At 38.5% G+C, this 23,339-nt stretch overlaps 1 protein-coding gene across 21 annotated transcripts in view; it reads right to left on the reverse strand.

Moving 5' to 3' along the window:
- DYRK1A (dual specificity tyrosine phosphorylation regulated kinase 1A) overlaps nt 1-23,339 on the reverse strand; it is a 150,065-nt gene that overhangs the window by 28,028 nt on the left and 98,698 nt on the right. For 15 of the 21 annotated variants that reach the window (XM_055279688.2, XM_055279687.2, XM_063639281.1 and 12 more), the window contains 4 exons: nt 14,511-14,707; nt 8,713-8,832; nt 6,240-6,428; nt 476-623 (listed from right to left, as the gene is read on the reverse strand). In XM_055279688.2, coding sequence (XP_055135663.1) covers nt 476-623; nt 6,240-6,428; nt 8,713-8,832; nt 14,511-14,707 — 654 coding nt within the window. Of the gene's footprint in view, nt 1-475; nt 624-6,239; nt 6,429-8,712; nt 8,833-14,510; nt 14,712-19,104; nt 19,224-23,339 lie in introns of those variants that run through there. The other 6 variants (XM_063639276.1, XM_063639274.1, XM_055279689.2 and 3 more) reach the window with 3 other exon arrangements.

A 23,339-nucleotide genomic window follows, 5' to 3' on the forward strand; every position in this document is an offset into this window, starting at 1 on the left:
TGTAGTCGTAAATCTAATAGCTTCTAATGCTCCCAAGCTGATGAAGAGACTGGGGAGGAGCCTGAGATCTTGTTGCAGATGCCCCAAAAATGGTTCCACAACCACTAACAACATACTAGCTCACAACTAGTTTCTGAGCTAGATTAGAAATGGTTAAAGTTACTGGAAAGATGACCCTATGGATAAACATGCATCATTAGCAAACAAATAGTACCAGTAAGTTGCAAATAGAAAAACACACACGCTATTCTCATTTGTTTCTACATGGTACACTACCTGGAAGGCACATTCCCCAAGATTTAGACTACTACTACCAGATCAAGTCACTTATATAAATCTTGCTGTCCAACAGAAATAAACAAATTTTTAATCAACCACTTTAAAATAAAATCAAAATATTTTGATAGAAAAGAACCATTAACTCAAAGTTTTGGTGTAGGTTGGGGCACACTGCACCGTTTGCCTGTTTGTTTACCTATGTAGTATTTCATTTCAGTGTCATGTTTGTTCATGAGCTCAAGAAGTCGCACTTCTATCTGCGCTTGATTCAGAAAAGCCTTCTTGTTCTTTATTATTTTAATGGCAACCCATTCTTGCTCCACACGATCATATGCCTTTACAACCTAAGAGAGAAGAAAGATGAATAATTCTCTATTTCATTAATTGCAAAAATTTCACAATAATTTATAATTCACCTTAATTATAACATTTACCTAATTCTCAATTATACATTTTTATAATTATTTTTCTGACCTTCCTAAGTAGAAGAGATCCCATCTATTTCTATTCAATATATATCCATTTATTACACAGTAACTTTAAATCAATCTTTTAAATTGAATTTTTTTGCATTTGTACAGTATTTCTAAATATCCCCAAAATAGATAATTTTCTTAATAAAATTAGATTAACTATTTTCCTCTTTCAGAAATAAATTATGAATCTTGACAAATGCTTAGGTCTTTTTATCTTTCTTACTAAATAACACTATAAAACAACTCATCGAACTATTCTTTTAATGAGAGATACCTGAACCCTAAGAATATGTATGAAATATTTAAAAGTTTATCAGCAGAAGGCTTCATATAATTTTCTAACTTTCAATTAGATTTTCATACATAAAAACCTAAGTATATAAAAGAAAAATTGGTTTAGACTAAAAAAAAAAAAACACAAATTACCAGTAAAGTTCCACAATGCCACGAACGCCATAATTGGGGGATTATGATAGTTTTAAAATGAGAATCACTGCTAAGGAAACCACAGCGTTCGTGAGCACACATCACCATGTATACCTCTCACTTGAAATCTGACTCATCTAAAACGAGGTTCATACTACTATAAAAGATGTACATAAACATTACAAAATCAACATATAAGTAAAAGAAAATGTTATCTCTTATTAACTAGTGACAACCACTACAATAAAATAGGAGTTACATTTATAATATTATACATTGTCTGAATAAGTAATTCTTTTAGATACCTTTTCTAGCACATTCAAAAAGCCTGGAGATGGGGAAGGAACTCCAAGTGATTCCAAGGTACAGGATGAAACCAGTCAGGAAGAGGATGGAACGTATGTTCTCAGATCTTCATCAGTCAAGGCTAAATCTACTGTGACAGATTCTGAATGGCTCAACTGAAATCAAACTTGGAATAAAAAATGCACTAATCTCTGCTTTCACTCAATTCTAAAAGACACTATCTGTGGTCTTTTATGACAGAGGCTACCCTTGTAAACATGTGGCCAAGGGGTTCTGATATGCTTCTGTTTCACTGGATGTACTGACTGCACTAAGAGTTGCGGTTCAGTGCCCAGATCCTGATGGGCTGCAGGATAAAGGACACTCATGGGGGCCCAAGTATCTACTGACTTGCCAAACAGTTAACGGGCTAAATGCCAGTTTTTGACCATGAATTACAAATTCAATAAGGTGTTTTTTTTTTTTTCTTTTACATCAATGCCTAGAGAATTTAACTGGTCTGGAGCCCAGACATCAGTAAGTTTTTGGGTAAGCTCCCCAAGAAATTTCAATACGCAATCAGGATTGATAAGTATTGGCCATGGAAATGGAGAAATCCCTTATTTGACAATAACCTGACACAGAATGTGGAGAAAGTCTGACCTATGACCAAGTCTATACAGAAGATATTATTCTGGTGAGGGACAGGACCTGAACCTCAACCTGGACACTGCACAACACCTCAGCCCAAAAGGGTAAGTATCGGTCTGCCCTGGGAAAAAGGAGTTCAATGTCAAACAGGCCTCTATCGTCACAGGGTTCCTGTGCTCACTTGTTCTGTGGAATATGAGTATGAGAAAACTAAGGTGAAGGGGAGAAGAAAAACCTAACTATGAGCACAAAGACTGAGTCATCAGGGGTAAATCAGCTTAGAGAGCAGCCTGTATGGCTACAATTTGCATGGTAGATGTCAGGAAAGTTAGAAAGTAACCTATTAGGCCCTGCGCAGCGGCTCATGCCTGTAATCCCAGCATGATTTGGGAGGCCAAGGCAGGCGGGTCACCTGAGGTCAGGAGTTCGAGACCAGCCTGACCAACATGGTGAAACCCCATCTCTACTAAAAATACAAAAATTAGCCAGGTGTGGTGGGAGGCGCCTGCAATCCCAGCTATGCAAGAGGCTGAGGCAGGAGAATCACTTGAACCCAGAAGGCGGAGGGTGCGGTGATCCAAGATCACACCATTGCACTCCAGCCTGGGCAACAAAAGCAAAACTCCATCTCAAAAAAAAAAAAAAAAGTGACCTATTAAGTGCAACTGCCCAAATGTTAGTGAAGTTTTCATGGTGGAGGTAGCACTCTCCAGGTCTAGAGCAGCACTCAATTTTTTCACAGCCAGGGTAGGGGTGACGTGGATGGTTTGGGGATCAAACTGTTCCACCTCACATCATTAGGCATTAGATTTTCATAAGGAGTACACAACCTAGATCCTTCGCATGCACAGTTCACAATAGGGTTTGAGCTCCTTTGAGAATCTAAGGCTGCTGTTGATCTGACCGGGCGGAGCTCAGGCAGTTATGCTTGCTGACACCACTCACCTCCTGCTGTGTAGCCCGGGTGGGAACCAGTAGAGGGTATTCAGACCCTTAGTTAAGGACTGGGCCTCACAAATGCCTTTCCTTAAGAGGCCGACGGAGAAGCTGCTTCGGACTAACAGGAATACCTTAATCAAGAGGGACTCCCAGGCCAGGTGTGGTGGCTCAGGCCTATAATCTCAGCACCATGGGAAGCTGAGATGGCAGGAATGGTTGAGCCCAGGAGTTCAAGACCAGCCTGGGCAACACAGTAAGACCTCGCCTCTACAAAACAACAACAAATTAGCCAGGCATGGTGGCACATGCCTGTAGTCCCAGCTACTCTAGAGGCTGAAGTGGGAGGATCACTTGAGCCCAGGAGGTCAAGGCAGTGAACCATGATCCTACTCCACTGCACTCCTGCCAGGCTGATACAGTGAGACCCTGTCTCTTAAAAAAAAAAAAAAAAAAAAAAAAAAAAACATAGGACTCCCAAAGCACTGAAAAACCCCTCAGAAGAAAAAGAGGTTATAATTCAAGGAAAAAGTCCCTGGATTATGTGTAATTACCAAAATTCTTTCAAATCATGGGAAGACGACATATACACGTGACATCAGGGACTGGTAGGGCCACACTGGAGTGACACAGGTCTAACCAAACGTTCGTATTTGCTTACACGTTTATTTTTCTGGATTTAGACCTGTGGCTGCTAATGACATACAGTGTTGCGGGAAGTCAGGGACCCCGAATGGAGGGACCAGCTGAAGCCATGGCAGAAGAAGGTGGATTGTGAAGATCTCATGGACATTTATTAGTTCCCCAAATACTTTTATAATTTCTTATGCCTGTCTTTACTGCAGTCTCTGAACATAAACTGTGAAGATGTCATCGACACTTATCACTTCCCCAATCAATACCCTTGTGATTTCCTATGCCTGTCTTTAATCTCTTAATCCCATCATTTTCGTAAACTGAGGAGGATCTATGTCGCCTCAGGACCCTGTAATGATTGCATTAACTGTACAAATTGTAGAGCATGTGTGTTTGAACAATATGAAATCTGGGCACCTTGAAAAAAGAACAGGATAACAGCAATGTTCAGGGAACAAGAGAGATAACCTTAAACTCTGACCAGTGACCTGGGCGGAACAGAGCCATATTTCTCTTCTTTCAAAAGCAAATGGGAGTAGTATCGCTGAATTCTTTTTCTCAGCAAGGAACATCCCTGAGAAAGAGAATGCACCCCTGAGGATAGGTCTCTGAAATGGCCCCCTTGGGTGTGGCCGTCTTCTATGGTCGAGACTGTAAGGATGAAATAAGCCCCAGTCTCCCATAGCGCCCCCAGGCTTATTAGGACAAGGAAATTCCCGCCTAATAAATTTTGGTCAGACCGGTTGTCTGCTCTCAAACCCTGTCTCCTGATAAGATGTTATCAATGACAATGGTGCCCGAAACTTCATTAGCCATTTTAATTTCCCTGCCTCCATTTGCCTTGTGATATTCTATTACCTTGTGAAGTATGTGATCTCTGTGACCCACACCCTATTTGTACACTCCCTCCCCTTTTGAAAATCCCTAATAAAAACTTGCTGGTTTTGCGGCTTGTGGGGCATCACGGAACCTACCAACATGTGATGTCTCCCCCAGACGCCCAGCTTTAAAATTTCTCTCTTTTGTACTCTGTTCCTTTCTTTCTCAAACCGGTCGACGCTTAGGGAAAATAGAAAAGAACCTACATGAAATATCGGGGGTGAATTTTGCCCAATATCTGGCTGAATTTCCCCCGATGATACAGTACACTTTCTGTTTTACACATGATGACTTTTTCCTCACAGGTTAAAAAGGAGCATGTATTTTGCGTTCTCTCAGGGCAGGAACAGAGAAGTAAGCACATGCAGGTTGCATAGTTTAAGAAAACAAAAAAACAACAAAAGGCAATTCAGGAAAAGTCATTTTGATTCCCATTCTATCCTCATCACTGAAAAGTCAAAAGTTTGGACTGCAGATTAATAACCATCTCATTCCACAAGGGTTGCAAGGCAGAGGAGACTGGGATTTTCAGCAAATCACACCTCAAACAAAACATAGCTCTGTGACTCAATGTGATAGAAGGACTTACAACTGGGAACAACTGGGGGACCACAGCCAGAGATCCCCCCAACATTTTTTTTTTTTTTTTTTTTAAATAAATAGAGACAAGGTCTTGCTATGTTGCCCAGGCTGTTCTGGAATTCCTGGGCTCAGGTGATCCTTCTGCTTCAGACTCCCAAAGTGCTGGGATTATAGGTGTGAGTCACCACGACTGACCTGAAAAAATCTTTTCAAAAATACAAGGAGGCCAGGCATTGTGGCTCACGCCTGAAATCTCAGCACTTTGGGAGGTCAAGGTGAGCGGATTACCCGAGGTCAGGAGTTTGAGACCAGCCTGGCCAACATGGTGAAATCCTGTCTCTACTAAAAATACAAAAATTAGCCAAGTGTGGTTACAGGCACACACCTGTAATCCCAGCTACTTGGGAGGCTGAGGCATGAGAATCACTTGAACCTGGGAAATGGAAGTTGCAGTGAGCCAAGAGTGCACCACTGCACTCCAGCCTGGGCGACAGGAGTGCGAGTCTGTCTCTAAATAAATAAAGTACAAGGAGAAAGACCCAAAACTCTTGGTATTGGATTGGTACGACTGATACAAGAGACTAAGACTGCCTGCCTGCTTAGAGGTCTGGTATAGTTACAACATGAAGTGGGAGAAAAAGCCAGGGAACAACCCCTAGCTTTCCAAAGCCTCCTGAAAAGTAAGCGGACTCCCACTGCGCCACCTGAACATGGTAATTCTTTTCTCTTTGAAGTGGTCTATCAGACAAGAAGGTAAGTATCTCTAGCATATGTAATTAACAATCATCTACAGACTATACAAGGCCCATAACAAAGAGGCAATACTATCTATTAGTGATTAACATTCACCAGTCATTAGTAAAATGAGTACTTGGCAGCCATAAAAGTTTTTAGAAGTCTAAGGAGTTTTTATTACTGATGCAGTATCACTACCTTTAAAGAATTATGGTCATCCAAATACTTGCATATCCATTGCTGACCTCTATTTGCAAATATTAAAAGTACACTCTTGAGGAAGGGCTGTTAACAACAAGATTCACTAAGAAGTTCTTTCTAATTAATGAAATTCAGCATTTTCCATTAAATTACCTGTCCAAAGGAACCTTTGCCTATCAAGGAGTCAATTTCGTAACGATCCATCCACTTTTCTCCGTTTTTTACAATATAATCATAGTTATCATCATCATAACCATCATTGTAAACCTTCCGTTCCTTCTTATGACTAGAATCGTCTCCCTGGCCCTGTTGGTGTCTTCGCTTCTTCTTTGCATAGTAAACCTGAAATGAGAATACATAGTGTTAACTGTAAAATTTAAATCACCGTGAGGAAGGGCATTATCAGAGTATATTGAGACACATCTATTTTCTACAGTTGACATTTGAGTTAGAAAATAACACTGATCTAACCAATGAAAAAATTTCTACAGTGAAATTCATTATAGTTACACTGCTTATAGACTTTGTAAACAAAAAATGTTAAGTGACTTGTCCAAAGTATGCCATTCAAGAGAAGTAAAAGGACCTGGTTTATATTTATTTGTTAAATTGAAGTATAATTTATATACAGTGAGGTGGCACAGATCTTAAGAGTTCAACATGAGCAATTTTGACCAAAGTTACCAAATGCCAAACAGCCAAGTAACATTTTCATGTCCTTCAAGTTCAAGTTCTCTCATGCCCCCTTCCAGTCAATCCCAACTTTATATTTGAGGTATAAAGGGAATTTATTGATATAAATTCTCTCTTCTGTAACTTGCATGAATTTATTTATATTTGATTTTATGGCCACATATTTTTAAAGTAAGTTTAAATGTAGACGAAGTGACGTTTTACTAAAATAAATAGGCCCTCTGAGACATGCCCAGTTTTTAAACCTATTTTAGCGATTAATGAAAAACAGCTATGGCCTCTTAGCCCCCACTCCCAAAGACCATATGCCTATGGTTAATCACAGGCTGAGTTATTTTCTTTAACACTGTTTCTGGGCCGGGCACGGTGGCTCACGCCTCTAATCCCAGCACACTGGAAGGCCAAAGCGGGTGGATCACGAGGTCAGGAGATCAAGACCATCCTGGCTAACAAGGTGAAACCCCGTCTCTACTAAAAATACAAAAAATTAGCCAGGCGTAGGTGTGGGCGCCCGTAGTCCCAGCTACTCGGGAGGCTGAGGCAGGAGAAAGGCATGAACCTGGGAGGCGGAGGTTGCAGTGAGCCAAGATCACGCCACTGCACTCCAGCCTGGGCGACAGAGCGAGACTCTGTCTCAAAAAAACAAAACAAAACAACAACAACAACAACAACATTGTTTCTAAGACTAGTAAAAAAAAATACTAGACGAACTAGGAAATAGTCCAGGTAATTGGTAAACTAACTTTGACGAAATTTTAAATTACACTGCATGGAATAACATCAGAAAAAGTCTACTTTATAAGGTGGTAAGACACTTAAAAACAAGCTCCAACAAAGCTACTGTTAACAATTATCAGATAATAACAAATTGAAATTAATATACTGTTATCAACAATTTATCAGATATATTCAGATAATCACAAGCTAGTCTGGAACATGTTTATAATACATAAACGTGTACAAAATCTAACTCAGAAATGTTCCTCACAGAGTTCATTCTAATTTTATGTTGCCACACTGCCACTGTAATGTAGTAATACTGTCATTAAATAACATTAAATTGCTATAAAATTTGCATGTACCTAAGAACATCTTTTCACTTTTCAGCTAAGCAGCTCTAAAGCTGGCAAAGGACAAGCCTTCAACATGAAAGGGTGCAGGGCTCCCACTAGAAGAGGAAAGAAAGCATGGGTTCTTCTCCAGAAATGCTCCTTTAATAATTAACTTTGGAGATAGAGCTGAAGCCACAAGCAAATGGCAATGAAGCCAATGGTCCAAGACACCAGAAAAATTTTTGGTGGCAAAACACCAAGTACAGGCAAGGAATTCGAAGTGCTGTGTCTGTTTTTTATCTTATTTACTTATAACAAAAAAGCTTCTGGACATCTTATCATAAAAAGATATAGATAAAAGAACACACATAAAAAGTTAAAAGACAATAAAATCACAGAAATATAGATAGATCAAATAAACTAGGCCAAATGCCTGTAACTAGGTATTAAACATATTTCAGAGCTTCCTAACACCCGTGGCGAAAGCAGAAACAAATATATAAAAATTCAAGCAAAAATTCTAACACATATATACTTTGAGTCCTTATTCCCCTTTCCTGTTTTGAATAAGAGCTATTATAGAAGTTAACTCAAATGAAGAGAAAAACAAAAAATAAATAAAAATTAAAAAAAGAAATAACAGTATATTAAATACAACCTTAAAAAAATCAAGTTATCCACAATTATCTTTATACTCTGCAGTCCTTGTTAATATATCTTTTACATAGTTGTAATCATATTATTTCTAAATCATTAGTCTTCGTAATAATCATCAATATGACAACTACTAGGAATGAAAAAAAGTTTAGGGTAAACAAGTCACACTTTTTTCTCACTAATATATTGCAAGATAGATGTTATTATAACAAATCAAGTCTTACCTCATTAATATGCTTGTATGTTTTGATCAAGTCAACAGAAAGTTTTCTCAGGGGAGCAGTTGCTGGGTCACGGAAGGTTTGGGGCATCCGCCTCTGTAACATGACAATATCAGGCATCACCTTAAACAGACAGAAAAGACTAGCACTTTAACTATAAGATATAAATTCCCTCTTCCGTAACCTGCATGTATCTACTTTTTTAAAGACAGCTACATTAGATGATTATACATTCTCTCTCAATGTTCCCTTTCATGTGGATTCCAATAAAGACAACCACTAGAACAAATAAATGAAATTAGAAGATAATATGCCCAGCTGCCTGAGGCTTTGATCCTATTCCACCGAATTTAAAGTGGTGGAATTGCAGACATACGCCAACCTAGGAGACACACAGGACGCTGCCCACGAGGGCTTCTCTACCACACAATCAGCCCAAAGAAAATTTATTTCTGAATTATTCCTAAAATCTGACCAGGTTCAAAACTAGCAGACAAAGATAAACCCAGCCCTCAGAGGCAACTTTCTGCTTCCTTAACATAAGATTTCAGGACCCAGTTGGCACCAAAAAAGGAGGCTGGCAGCAGAGCATCATTCCCTCCGACTGCTCCTAACAAGAAGAAATTCAGCTCCTAATGCCTCCAGACCCTGCTGCCCTCTGACAAATATCTGCCCCTAACCAAGGCTTGCCCTCACAGTCCCCTTCCCTGATCCCAACTCATGGCTCTCGACACCATCTGACAGGCAATGAGGGGTTCCACCGTGAGCATCCTGCTAGACCGTTTCCACAGCAATTACAACAGAGGATAGAGCAGGGGCATGCACCCTCTCTATACACACACCCCAGGAGTGCTGTGGCTAGCGTCAATGATCCTGGATTGCTGTCCGAGTGCCACTGCTCCAGCAAGTGTCATGCCTCAGTCAAAGGGTTCCCAATGGGGGTTCTTGCAATCAGTAGATCCTCAAAACCAATTATTTCCATCAAGATGGTCACAGCCATTCCCCCTGGCCCATCTTTGTGTTCCTGCCCAACTCTTCTGGACATTTGTGCTGGGAAATGAGCCAGAAGACCCTGACACAACATCTCTCCAAGGACAGTCGGGTCAATCGGAGGGGCAGAGTGACAGTAAACACATCATACTATGACCTCGCAAAAATGTGTGGAGTCATGGTATAATTGTTAACCTAACCCACACCAAAAAAGAGAAGAGGGGAGGTTTGTACCAGTGGACAGAACAGGAAAAATCACCATCCATGTGGTCCGAAAAGATAGAATTGTTACAGCATTTACCTACGTGCACTTTATCATGAACCAACATTAACATTGGTTTCTTCTGCATGTATACTCAAATTCTAAAAAGTTGTTACCCAGAGGGCAAATTCACCCATTTACTGAAATAACACTATCTCTCAAGGTCCTGTGCTTCTTAAAATTCCAAATAAGGTTGAAGGGGGAAAAAAAAAACCCTTGGTGATTATAACTATTTGTCTGACAAAAATCATCAGAATTAAGAAGATGATCTGAATTATTTAATTTTTCAAATAGATAGTCTTACTTTTCTAAACAGTAGCTAATGCTAAGTTCACAGAATATTTTTATACTATTCCTTAAGGGCTTAATGCATAAATGAATATGGGTAATAAACATGTCAGTTTTTTTGTGAATGAATGCTGTAAGCATTTAGGGTGATGAAAGGTTTCCCTTAAATGTCTTTTCTTTTTTAAGTTCCCAGCATTGTTTTCATGCAGGTAGTTTATTCAGTAAGCCCCTTTCTTGGGCTGGTGGAGTGCAGCCTAAATGTGAGGTTTCACAATATCTGAATCAGTGCAATGCTTCATTACCACTATAATAAAAGTTGATAGGAAGTATAAGTCATTGGCAGAGTCAACCAAATAACTTAATAATAAAGTAACAATAACAGTAGCAGGTATTTACTGAACAACATGTTTGTAGCATGCATATTTTTACAAGTCTTCCATGTAATCCCCTCCACAATCTCAAGGGAGTTAAATACCATTCCTGTGACCATTTTACACATGAGAAACCAGAGTCTCCAATGTTAAAGAACTTGACCAAGGTCCCAGAGCCAGCTAAAGAACAGGAAAATCACCATCCGGGTGGTCCGAAATATTATCGTAGTGCAGCTACTATAATATTATAGCTGAAGATGTCCATGCCTCACCCCAGGCTCTTAACAATGACACCCTTGTCAGGAGCTCCCTATCAATGTTACGCCTCTAGTTTACCCTCTTAGCAGTCATTTTTAGGCTATTTGTTGAGCAAAGTAATTGAGATATGCCTAAAATAAGCCCGTGCATTTATTAAAATTAGTTACATAAAAAAACTGAATGTCTTCAAGTTTTTAACTTGCCCATTTACAATTCCACTGGTATTTCAAACATCTGAAAAAAGAATCAGTGACTACATCCAGGAGTAATGATGCTCACTCAAAAACACCAAAATCACACACAATCAAAAAAAATGTTCAAATATATAGTACATATACAAAATAGGATATAAACATGAGTTACAGGATCAAATTTCTGCACTCAGTATGAGTGTGTGCTGTGTGCTTAGCACTTCACAAAATGTTGCTAATCTTTTCCACAACTGGTCATACTCTGCCTACAAGGCCAAGCTGTTTGTATTTCATGCTTCAAACAACACCCTGCATTGAGATGCTCAAAATACATGGAAAGAACAAATAAATGTCTACAAAGCAAGTAATACTCCCTATGCTTTCACTGATTTCATATTAACCAAATTTTTGTTTTGGAACATTGTGATGCCATTAGTAAATATCCAGAACTAGAAAGCAGCTTTTCCAAATACCTACTTATACATCTATACTAAGACTCAAGGCCAGCCCTAAGCATCTGACACTTTTCTCTACTTCCTGCTTCTGCTAGCCAAAATCAAGAGAATGTACAGTAATAAAGCAAGCTCCCTTCTACCTTCCACAGCAAAAAGTTAAGTCCATGGTGTTCAGAAGACCCAGGAGCTCACCAAGCTGCAGGAATGACCCCTTTTGCAAGGGGAGTAACCTAATAAAAGGGAAGTTGATGTGACCCCCTCCTGCTGCCTCAGCTATCTGCCTCCGGGAGCTAGAAGCAGCACGCCCTCGATGCTAACATCTCTTGCTCCTTTTACTTCACCCAGATTACAAACCTCCTGCTTAGATCAGTTATAAGAGCTAAAACAATAATGAACTTTTGTCCTGAAAAGATTCTTTAGTATAAGCTCTAGGACTCCTTTCAAAAACTGTTTTCCATTATGATAATTATTTCATTTTATTTATATTTACCTTCTGTTTTCCTATATAATGAAAAATCAGAAACACTGTATTCTGCCTTTCTTGTTATTTTGAGAGCATTAATAAAGCTGAATAGCATCTATAACACATATCCAGGGTACTAGAATTTAAGAACTATGAAAGATACTGTGAAAACTATAATAGCCCAGAGACTCAGCATTCCAAACATCAGTCATCCTCTTCTACACCTACTTTCGCTCTATTTTTCTTTTAAAAGACATCTGATAGGATGATTAACAAGAAACAATGGAAATTAAATAATGAAATTACAGTAAGTTTATAGCTAAAAGGTACTTCGTACGTGTTGGGGGTTCTAGTCGGAGGTGTCAATTTTACACCCAAGGAACAGATATGAAGGGTACAAATAACCTCACTCAAATCCTACAACCAGATCATGAGCCAGCCGAGGCCTTGAAGCCAGGTCCTATGACTAGGCTATGCCACTTAATACACAGCCTACACTTTAGTTACAGGAAAGGCATCCTCTAATATGATTCCCTTATTAGGTCCAGAAATTTTTGGATTTTGGCAGAAATATTTGGCTGAGTATTATTACTTTAGAGATAGTCTTTTTACATCACACAAATCTTTAAAAGTATTTCATAGCTTAAAACAGAAATAGTTGGCCGGGCGCGGTGGCTCACGCTTGTAATCCCAGCACTTTGGGAGGCCGAGGCGGGCGGATCACGAGGTCAGGAGATCGAGACCACAGTGAAACCCCGTCTCTACTAAAAATACAAAAAATTAGCCGGGCGTGGTGGCGGGCGCCTGTAGTCCCAGCTACTCGGAGAGGCTGAGGCAGGAGAATGGCGTGAACCCGGGAGGCGGAGCTTGCAATGAGCCGAGACTGCGCCACTGCACTCCAGCCTGGGTGACAGAGCGAGACTCCGTCTCAAAGAAAAAAAAAAAAAACAGAAATAGTTAAGTGAAATATCTCTTATTTTATATGATCCAAATACACATAAGATGTTAGTTGGATATAAAAATAGGTGCTTTGCTAATTAAATTATTTACTAAAATAATATAATAATAAAAATGACTTTAAAGGACTGGAAGTTTTCCTAGCCCGCTGTAGACACCAGAGGTTAGACCTGAAAGAGCACTGTATCTAAGAAGAAGGAAGCCTGGACTGGACCCCACAGTCTCCTGCTCACACACGGAAAAGTCACAAATGGGAGCGCAGTCCTTTCACAGCTATGAAACACACTGAACAGCACTCTGCCTGACAGGCTGCTTTTGAACAAGCGGGAAAATTAATCTGAATCAACTTGGTTTCCTCAAAGTGCAAATGGATCATTGTGTTATTATTATTAGATTTCCAGGCAGTTTTGTTCTGGTACACAATTAAACACTTCCTAAACTTGGACATTCTGAACAACTGTCCCAATTCTCAAACACACAACTAAACTCAAATCAATTCACTGCATAAAAGAAAATCTTAAGTCCTGCCAAAATTCATCTTATTATAACTATTTAACTGTGAATGTTAACATATTATATATTTTAAACATTATGTCAGCCTACTAGCAAAATTTTATTACAAACACGTTTTAATATAAACAAGACACCTCTTAATAATGATAATACATCGCTGTAGCCAATTGTTCATTCAAACCATATATATAACTCAATTAGAGAAAACACAATTCCTTCAAATAATCCAGGAAAAGACATACTTTTAAATCTCCCAATTCTTTTATCCTTACATAATATATTGAAAGACCTAAACAAAAGAATGGCAAACCAAATTTCTAAGTCCACGGAAAAGCAGCCATTTTCAGTGCTCATCACACATCAAATATCAGTGGGGCAAGAAACTTTCACACAACTACAGCTATTAAGTCTCCCCAAACCAAAACTCAATGTAGACGGTGCAGTTAATTTAGAAAGATATTAAAAATACATACACATACATATATATGCATGTGTATGTGTGTGTGAGTACCAAGAGTTCAGCATGTATTCTATTTACACCATTCACTTCCTAGAAAAATGGTGAACACCCTGTCTGAATATTAGAATAAATAGCATGGTTAATTTGCATACATCTCTTTTGAATTTTAAGGAGTTTTATATTTATTTTTACAAATGTGTAGAAAGGTAGTTTAAAATAACACAAAATTGCTTCTCTGAGTTTGCTGTAATGGAATCTGACTTGCTTTCCGGTAATGGTTTTAACTTAGCCACCTTTCCATAAAAATAAGCTTTTTCTTTAAGTTCCTTTAATATTCTTTAGAAATAACTCTTCCCCTTTCTATTACAGAATGAGAGACTGTGGTTATGTTCATGAGTGTTTAAGTGAAATACAAGTAAAAATTAAAAAAAAAAATTTAATGCAAACTTCTTAACATCATGTTTCCCAATCCATAATCCCACATTGCATGTAAAACTGAAAGCCATTAAAGCATTTTGCCTACTTAGTATTCCAACATTTTTAAGGAATAAACTGCCATTCCAACAGTAATTTCTGATACTCCATGAACTTACCTGGTTAGTTAGAGGTTGCTGAATCTGGTCAGAATATGATAAGGCAGAAACCTGTTGGTCACTTATGTTTGGCTGGCGACGGTCACTGTACTGATGTGAATGGGGCATCTGTCCAGCCATCTGAAGGCCAGCAGCATGGAATGAAAATGATGGTGCAAGCCGAACAGATGAAGGTTTGCATGCTGAAGTCTCTCCTCCTACAAGAAGATAAGTGAGGTTTAAAGGAAATATTCATATCCTAATGTTTGTATCATTTGACATATCTACTGGCTCCTTAAATAAGAACTTTAGGATATTCAATATTAAAAAACTTTTCTAACTACAAACAGGTATATGTTACTCAACACAATAGTTGTTTTTAATGGTATAAAAGATCCATAGTGATTAAAATGAACATAAACCTGTATTGAGAAAATCTTCAGAAAATCTTTTTGTAAAGCAACTACCTTTAAGACTTATTTTCACCTATGAGATTTTCATCAATTAAGAACCATAATACATGTTAAATAAGTAATCTTTTTATTATTGAGGGACTTCTCCAACAGACCAGCTCTCACAAACCAACTCAAAGGAACATTTCTGAGATGCTATTTTGCACCTGCTGCCAGGTTTACGGCAAACAACATCGCCAGCATCCCCCAAACCAGGTGAAACCTTATGGTGCTCTCCACTGACACAGCCTATCAAAGGTTGGGTATAAAAACAGGAAAACAAACATAAAACACAGAACTAAACTTCTCAACCCAAGGTCGTTGGATTCCTCTGCATCTTTCAAACAGTCCTAAGGAAATCTAGACCTGGCAAGCTCACCACAAAGAAAGAATAGCCAATAATTATCCCACGGGTAGGATGAACCATGATCATGATATCCGTGGCGGAAATGAAAAATTAACACTTTGGTCCATAAAAGTATTGGTATCTAATAAAAGGCAATTCTTTAGGAAAAGGATAAAAAAAATTTTTCTTAAATTCAGCCAAATTTGTAATCACAGACTAAAGCCTAAAACCTTGGTCAACAAGAATGACTAGATTCAAAATACTTGTGCCTGTCCTCCTGAATGAACCAGCTAACAGCCACAACACAACCGACCATACCGCTCAGTAGCAAAATACTTCTGACTTCTACCATTTTCAAGACACACAATAATGGTGGTCCAACAGTGAAGGGCACAGACTCTCAGCCAGGCTGCTGGGGTTGGAGATCCCAGCGCTACCGGTGACCAGCTGTATGGTCATGCATACCTAGTATCCTGAGAATGATAATAATACCTACCTGAAAAGGCTGTTATGAAGGTTTAGTGCTTTAATACATACAACATACTCAGAACAGCTCTGGCAAGTAATAAATGGCCCAATGTTATCTGCAAGTACTGTAGAGTAATGCACAGTCAATGTGCAGTAAAGGCTCATGGGGCCAGTGCCCATCTTGTGGAGCATACTATCTCTACCTGAATGTGGCACAGACTCTGCAAAACGAAGAGAACAAAGCTCCCCAAACATAAGTTCCACCTCTACTTTCCACCACACGGAATGACACCATTTCCTACCCAGTCAACCAGAATCAATACTCTGGCAGTCATGTTAGAGTTCTTCCCTCACAGCTGCCCAACCTTGCTCATTCCCTCTCCTAACAGAACACTCAAACACAACCTTTTCATCTACATCACCACATATCTCACTTAAGATTACCAAAACAGATTCCTAATAGCTCTGTCTTTATTCTATTTGCAATTCTGGATCTACTCAACAACATGGCTAAAGTGACCTTTCTAAAATACAAATTCAAGTCCTCCACCCCTGCTGAAGCTGGAATGTCAACTGCCCCTAGCATCGCTTTCAGACTTTAGATTCTCTTCTGTCTCTTTGCATTACAGTGAGGTCCTTAACTTTCCCAATCTACATGATTAATAATGTTTATTAAATAAGTAAAAGGATAGTACAACTGTGGTGAAAGATGGCTAACTTTACTAAACATTTCATCATTCATAGTCAAAAATACATTCATTCAATTCAATTATGTAGAACAACCTTGTTCACTTTTTGAAAGAACTACAAACTTACACTAAGGCAATAATCAATGATGTGCACAAAGATGCCAAGCACGTTTATCCTGGTGTTGTTTGTAAAAGCAAAACATTGAAAATCTAAATTCAAATATTGGGGGTAATGAGGGCTTTTAAATCTGAACATTAAAAAGAAAAATGTAGGAAGGAATATGAATAAAAAAGAATTGAGGTCCTATTTAATATATAAAAAGTTCTTATAAACAATAAAAGACTAAAGCTGTGACTTGCAAATTTCTTAACCATTCAAAGCCTTAGATTCCCTATCTATGAAGCAGAGGTATTACTATACTGACCCTATTCCTTGTTACAAAGTTTAAATGAGATACCACCAACAGGCACACAGAATGAAACCTGTGACACACACCAAACACTTTTTATAAAAATGTTAGCTTCTGTTTTTATTATCCATGTCACTGTTATATACTATGTTTAAACTTATTTAGTGCAATATTGTAGAAAAGAGTATAAAAATCATTAGCACTAAGCTTTAATTACTATCATAAAATCAATCTGTGTCACAAAACAGGGAAAAAATGGCCAGCATCCCAGAAACCCACCACACCACTCTATGACCCTTTCTAACCAACACCTCCTTCCTCTTCCTTAAAAGTTACTACTATCCTGACCTCCAAAACCAAATTTGTTTTTATTTTTGAGACAGAGTCTCGCTCTGTCACCCAGGCTGGAGTGCAGTGGCGCAATCTCGGCTCACGGCAACCTCCGCCTCCCAGGTTCACGCCATTCTCCTGCCTCAGCCTCCCAAGTAGCTGGGACTACAGGCGCCCACCACCATGCTGGGCTTTTTGTATTTTTAGTAGAGACAAGGTTTCACCGTGTTAGCCAGGATGGTCTTGATCTCCTGACCTCATAATCCACCCAGCCTCCCAAAGTGCTGGGATTACAGGTGTGATGTTTTCATATGAGCAGGTGATACAGTTTGGATCTGTGTCCCTGCCTAATTCTCATGTCGAATTGTAATCCCCAATATTGGAGGAGGGCCCTGGTAGGAGGTTATTGGATTATGAGGGTGGTTTCTAATGGTTTAGCACCATCCCCCTTAGTGCTATCCTCGTGATGAGTTCTCACGAAAAATGGCTGTTTAAAACTGTGTGGCACCTCCCCCTTTTGCCTGACTTTGCAAGCCATGTAAGACATGCCTGCTTCTCCAACACCTTCTGCCATGATCTAAAGTTTTCCTGAGGCCTCCCCAGAGGCTTTCATGCTTCCTGTACAGCCTGAAGAAAGAACTATGAGCCAACTAAACCTCTTTTCTTTATAAATTGCCCAGTCTTGGGTATTTATTTATAGCAGGGCAAGTACAGACTAATGTAATAGAGTAGAATTGTTTACTTCATCTTATGCCTATAAACTGTAGTTTGTCCATTACCTTGCTTTACAATAATACGAACAAATGATAATTTATCCATTCCACTACTGAGTGACACCTGGATTATTTCCAGTTTGGGGCTACTATGAACACTGCCACTTGTAAGCTTCTTGTTATGCATCGTTTGGTATACACAGAGATGCTGTCCTGTTGTTTTTCCAGTCTTTTTTTGTTCCAATCAATTTATCCACTAGCAGTTTATGAAAAATTCTCACGCTCCACTCCTTCACGATGGCATGCAATCATCAGTCTAATTTCAGCCATTATGCTAAGTGTATTTGTGCTGTGGTACTCCAGTGTGGTTTTAATTTGCATTTTCCTAGTGACTCTGAGCATTTTTGCATGTGTATTGGCCACTTACACATCACATCGTGAAATGTACATTCAGGTTGCTTTTCTATTTTTTCTACTGAATTGTAAGCCCATTTCTTACAAATTTCTAGGATTTTTAAAAATACATATTCTGAATATGGGCAAGCCCCTACTGGTTATAGGCAGCTTGCCTTGTCACTCTCTTAATGGTATACTTTGATGAATAAAAGTTCTTACTTTTATCAACTTTTGCTTTACAATTAGTACTGTACTTTTGGAGTCTAAGAAATTTTTCCTTATATCAAAGTCATGAAAAAAATCTATTACCTTCTAAACATTGGGCTTTCTCACATCTAAATGCAAAATCCATTTGCATTTGACTTCTGTGTAAAATAGGAGTCAAGTTTCATTTCCCCCCCAATTAACATCCAATTGATCCTTAACCAATTATTTAAAAGACAAACATTCTCCACTGCTCTGTAACCCCATCTTTATCATAAATCACATTTCCCCATATGCTTGGATCTAGTTTTGGGCTCCCTATTCTGTTCTACTGGATACAGACTTACCTACCTAGGTCTCTGTTCAAGAACTGGACACTACCTAAATTACAACAGCTTTAAAAATTTTAAGATCCAACAGGAAATTCTGTTCTTCAAGAATGTTTTGGCAGGCCAGGCGCAGGGCTCATGCCTGTAATCCCAGGGCTTTGGGAGGCCAAGGTGGGAATCACTTGAGCCCAGGAGTCTGAGACCAGCCTGGCAAACACACCACCACCTCATCTCTATAAGGAAAAAAAAAAAAAAATGCCGGGCATGGTGACGCACACCTGTAGTTCCAGTTACTCAGGAGGCTCGGGTGGGAGGATCGCCTGAGCCCAAGATTTCAAGGCTGCAGTGAGCTATGATTGTGCCACTGCATGTGCTCCAGCCTGGGTAACAGAGACCTCACCTCTATAAAAAAAAAAAAAAAAAAAAAAGTAAGTAAGTTTGGCTATTCCATGTAAGTTCCTGATTCACCCCATCAAATCCACCAAAACAAACCCATGTTGGGATGTTGAAGTTGAAATTGAAATTGCACTGATCTCTATAGAATGGTGGTGCCCAACAGAATTTTCTGCAATGATGGAATTTCCTGTATCAGTAATGTAGCAAATAGCCACATGGGGCTAGTGAGCATCTGAACAATTTTATTTTTCCTTTCCAATCCTTATTCTTTCCCTTGCCTTATTCTACTTGCTGGGACCTTTAGTACAGTGATGATTTAAAAAGGAGGTAACAGACACTACTCTCACATATTCTCAATCTTGAAAATACAGCTTTCTTGGAAAGAAAGCTTTCAACATTTCTCCAGTATTATGGTTGCTGCAGGTTTTTAACAGATACTATTCCCAGATTAACAAAGTTTCCTTCTACTGCTAGATTTCTAAGACCTTTTCCTCATGAACGGATGCTGACTTTTATTAAATGCTCTTTCTGCATCTACTGAAATGAGATGACTTTTCTGATTTACTCTGTTAATGTGGTGAATGACGCTGATTGATTTTTGAAATGATAAACGACTTTCCTCGAGCCAAGCATGGTGGTTCCCACCAGTAATCCCAGCAATCTGGAGGCCAAGGTGGGAAAATCACTTGAGCCCAGGAGTTCGAGACCAGCCTAGACAACATAGTGAGACCCCATCTCTTCAAAAAAATTAAAGCATTAGTAGGGTGTGGTGGCACATGCCTATGGTCCCAGTTACTCAGGAGGCTGAGGTAAGAGGATCACTTGGGCCCAGGAGGAGGAGGGTGCAGTGAGCCATGATTGCACCACTTGCACTCTAGCCCAGGGCAAGATCCTGTGAAAACAAACAAAAAAAATTTTCCATTTCTGGAATGCAATTTGGTCATGATTTTATATGTGTGTGGTAGATTCACTGGTGTGAAACCTTCTGGACCAGGAGTTTTGCTTGTGGGTAGTTTCCGTTTTTTCATTTTTTTGGGTTTTTTTTGTAAATCTCAAAGACTTCAAAACTAGTGGATAGCTCTTTCCATTAAGGATCGTGTTTAATAGGACTACTCAGATTTTCTATTTCCTGCTGTGTCTGTTAAGTTGTAGTTTTCTAATAGTATGTCTAACTTCATCTAAATTTCAAATGGACTGACATCAAGTTTTTATATCTTCTCATAAGCTTTTGTGATATCTTCTTCACCTCAACATTGGTTAATGAGGTCTTCTCTTTCTTCATGGTCAGCCTCATCAAAGGTTTAATTTTGTTAAGTATGCTGTCTTATATAGGTATTTTTAAAAAATTTTTGTTCTCATCTTGTTTTATCAGTTACCAACAACAATGTATTAAAAATCTCCTACTTAAAGTGTTATACTGAATAATACAAATTCAGGGTTGTTATGCCTTCCTGATGAATAATACCTTTTATCATCATAAACTGCCCTCTTTATTTCCAGTAAAGCTTTTTGCTTTATCTGTTATCAGTCTGACTACACCAAGCCTTCTCTGCATCAATTTTTGTATGATATGTCTTTCGTCCATCTTTTTACCTTTACCTTCTTCTGTTTCCTTGTATTTTAGGTTTATCTCTTGTAAAGAGTATGTGGTTGAGCTGTATTTATAAATGAACACTAACAATCTATTTGTTCGAACTGTTTTATGTTCCTTTTCCTTTCTTACCTTTTGCTGGAATTTTTTGTATCATCTCCCCCTATTTTTATTTTTTAGTTACCTTATATATTACAATATTGCAAAAGATTATGCATCCTTGACTAATCAAAATCTAATTACTCCCTCAACTCACATACTATGTTGATTTCTATTTTAATTCTGTTGCTCTCTCATCCACACACATATGTGTGTATATCTACTGTATTCAGAAGACATCCAAATGACCATCCAGCATGGATAGAATCAGACTGAAAGATGCATCTGGAAGGAAAGATGGGTAATTCTGTGACATCCAGATAGCTATGAAAGAATTATAAAGAAACAGGTAGTTCCCTTGATTACTGCTGTTATCACTACCCTCCTGAAATACTTGTTTCATTTTTTGAATCTAGATTGAGTGAATTATATGCATTAAATTCAACAAGCACTTACTGAGGGGCTGCATCAGCACTGTCTTGTGGAGGTGACAATGCCATTCATAATCTGTAATAGCACTTCTTGGACTTTAATGTGCTTGCAAATTGTTTTTGAATCTTCTTAAAAATGAGGGTTCTGATTCAGTAGAGCTTGAGAGTCAACATTTCCTTTTTTTTTTTTTTCTGAGACAGAGTCTTGCTCTGTTACCCAGGCTAGAGGGCAGTGGCGCACTCTTGGCTCACTGCAACCTTTGCCTCCCAGGGTCAAGCAATTCTCCTGCCTCAGCCTCCCAAGTAGCTGGGATTACAGGCACCTGCCACCACCCCTAGCTAATTTTTGTATTTTTAGTAGAGACGGAGTTTCACCGTGTTGGCCAGGCTGGTCTTGAACTCCTGACCTCAGGTGATCCACTCACCTTGGCCTCCCAAAGTGCTAGGATTACAGGCGTGAGCCACCACACCTGGCCAAGGGTCAACATTTCTAACAAGTCATCAGATGATGCCAATACTATTTTGAAAAGCATTGGTCACCTTAATAAAAGAAAGCTGCTCTCCAACTAATTCAAGTAGTGGATTACCCAAAAATAAGTTATAGTCTATCTAAACAATACACCAGAGGGCTTTTTTTCCCCAGTAGATTTACTTTTCTAGTTATAAGTTGAAACTTTTTTAGGGAGAATAATACACATTCCCATGCATAACGGTGATATGCTAGGTGACCAAGAATCTGATGTTCTTTTTGGAATTTGCTGTGGGTGATGTGAATGTGAATTAGCAAGAAAAAACTTTTTCACTTCTGGTACCTTTTTAGCTATGTATTATAACGCCTATCATAACTAGTTAATGACATTATCAGTTATCTAGTGAAAGGAAAGAAAGATTAAGCCACCAGTACAGGGGGACTGCTGGTAAACATGGTATATAAACGAGATGTGCTTGCCACATGCTCACTGTCTCCTTTCTTAACTCGATTGCTGTGTATGAAATTCAGAACAAACCTAAGTTTAATTTCCTCCTGCAACACCAAAAAGTATTTAAGTTATCCATTCATTCATTCCTTTCCTATGATAAGATTCTAAGGGGACAAAACTAATATGCGTATTTCTAGTTAACCTGATTTTATAATTAAGCAAATTACCCATGTTTTTACTCTTAAGTTTCTATCTTCCCTTTTAATGCAAATATTAATGAAAAAAAAGACTCAGTTCATCCTGTAACAGGGATGATCATATAAAGTATTATGCGGAACCATATGAAACTGCTGACAGATTTTTGACTACCTTTGGCTTACAAAACAGCAATTTCATATGGTTCAACCTACTATCTACCATATTATATAATCTTTATTCAATCAGTATAATAATAGCTTAAGAATGTATCACAATACATGTTTTAACATCAGATGTTATAATTTAATGATGAATTTAACAAATAATTCAAAGCTATCTAAAATCATCACTTGGAGTGCAGTTCTAAAATATTTTCAACTGCTGTCAAACAGTACGAAAAGCATGTTGGAGAAAATCATGCATGTGGAGTTCTGTCTTTACGTCCGTCTGAACTGTATGGATCATTTTTACTATGAGTATGTTTCTGTAACTCTGCTAAACTTGGGAAAAATTCAATATTTTACTAAAAGAAAAATGAAGCAGCTTTCTTACTTCAGCCACGTTACTATGTTCTAGCAAGGAACTATAATAACTAGAGACCATATTACCAGTATGGATCGGCACTGATTCTACAGAGAAATATTTCATAAACAACACATCTCAAAGACCGGGACATAAGATTCAAAAAGATAGTGGTAAACACAGAGGAAACAGCAAATACAAAAAGCATGAGAAAAGACCCTAAGTTTAAAAACAAAAAAGTAAAAATAACAAGTATCAGAAGCCATTATCTGATACATAACCCACACGTAGCTCTACTTGTAGATCTGAATGTTATTCTTACTTAACCTGAATTTCTTTGTTAGTAATGTGTTAAC

The sequence above is a fragment of the Symphalangus syndactylus genome, chromosome 5 (assembly GCF_028878055.3).
Source record: "Symphalangus syndactylus isolate Jambi chromosome 5, NHGRI_mSymSyn1-v2.1_pri, whole genome shotgun sequence".
NCBI classification, from domain to species: Eukaryota; Metazoa; Chordata; class Mammalia; order Primates; family Hylobatidae; genus Symphalangus; species Symphalangus syndactylus.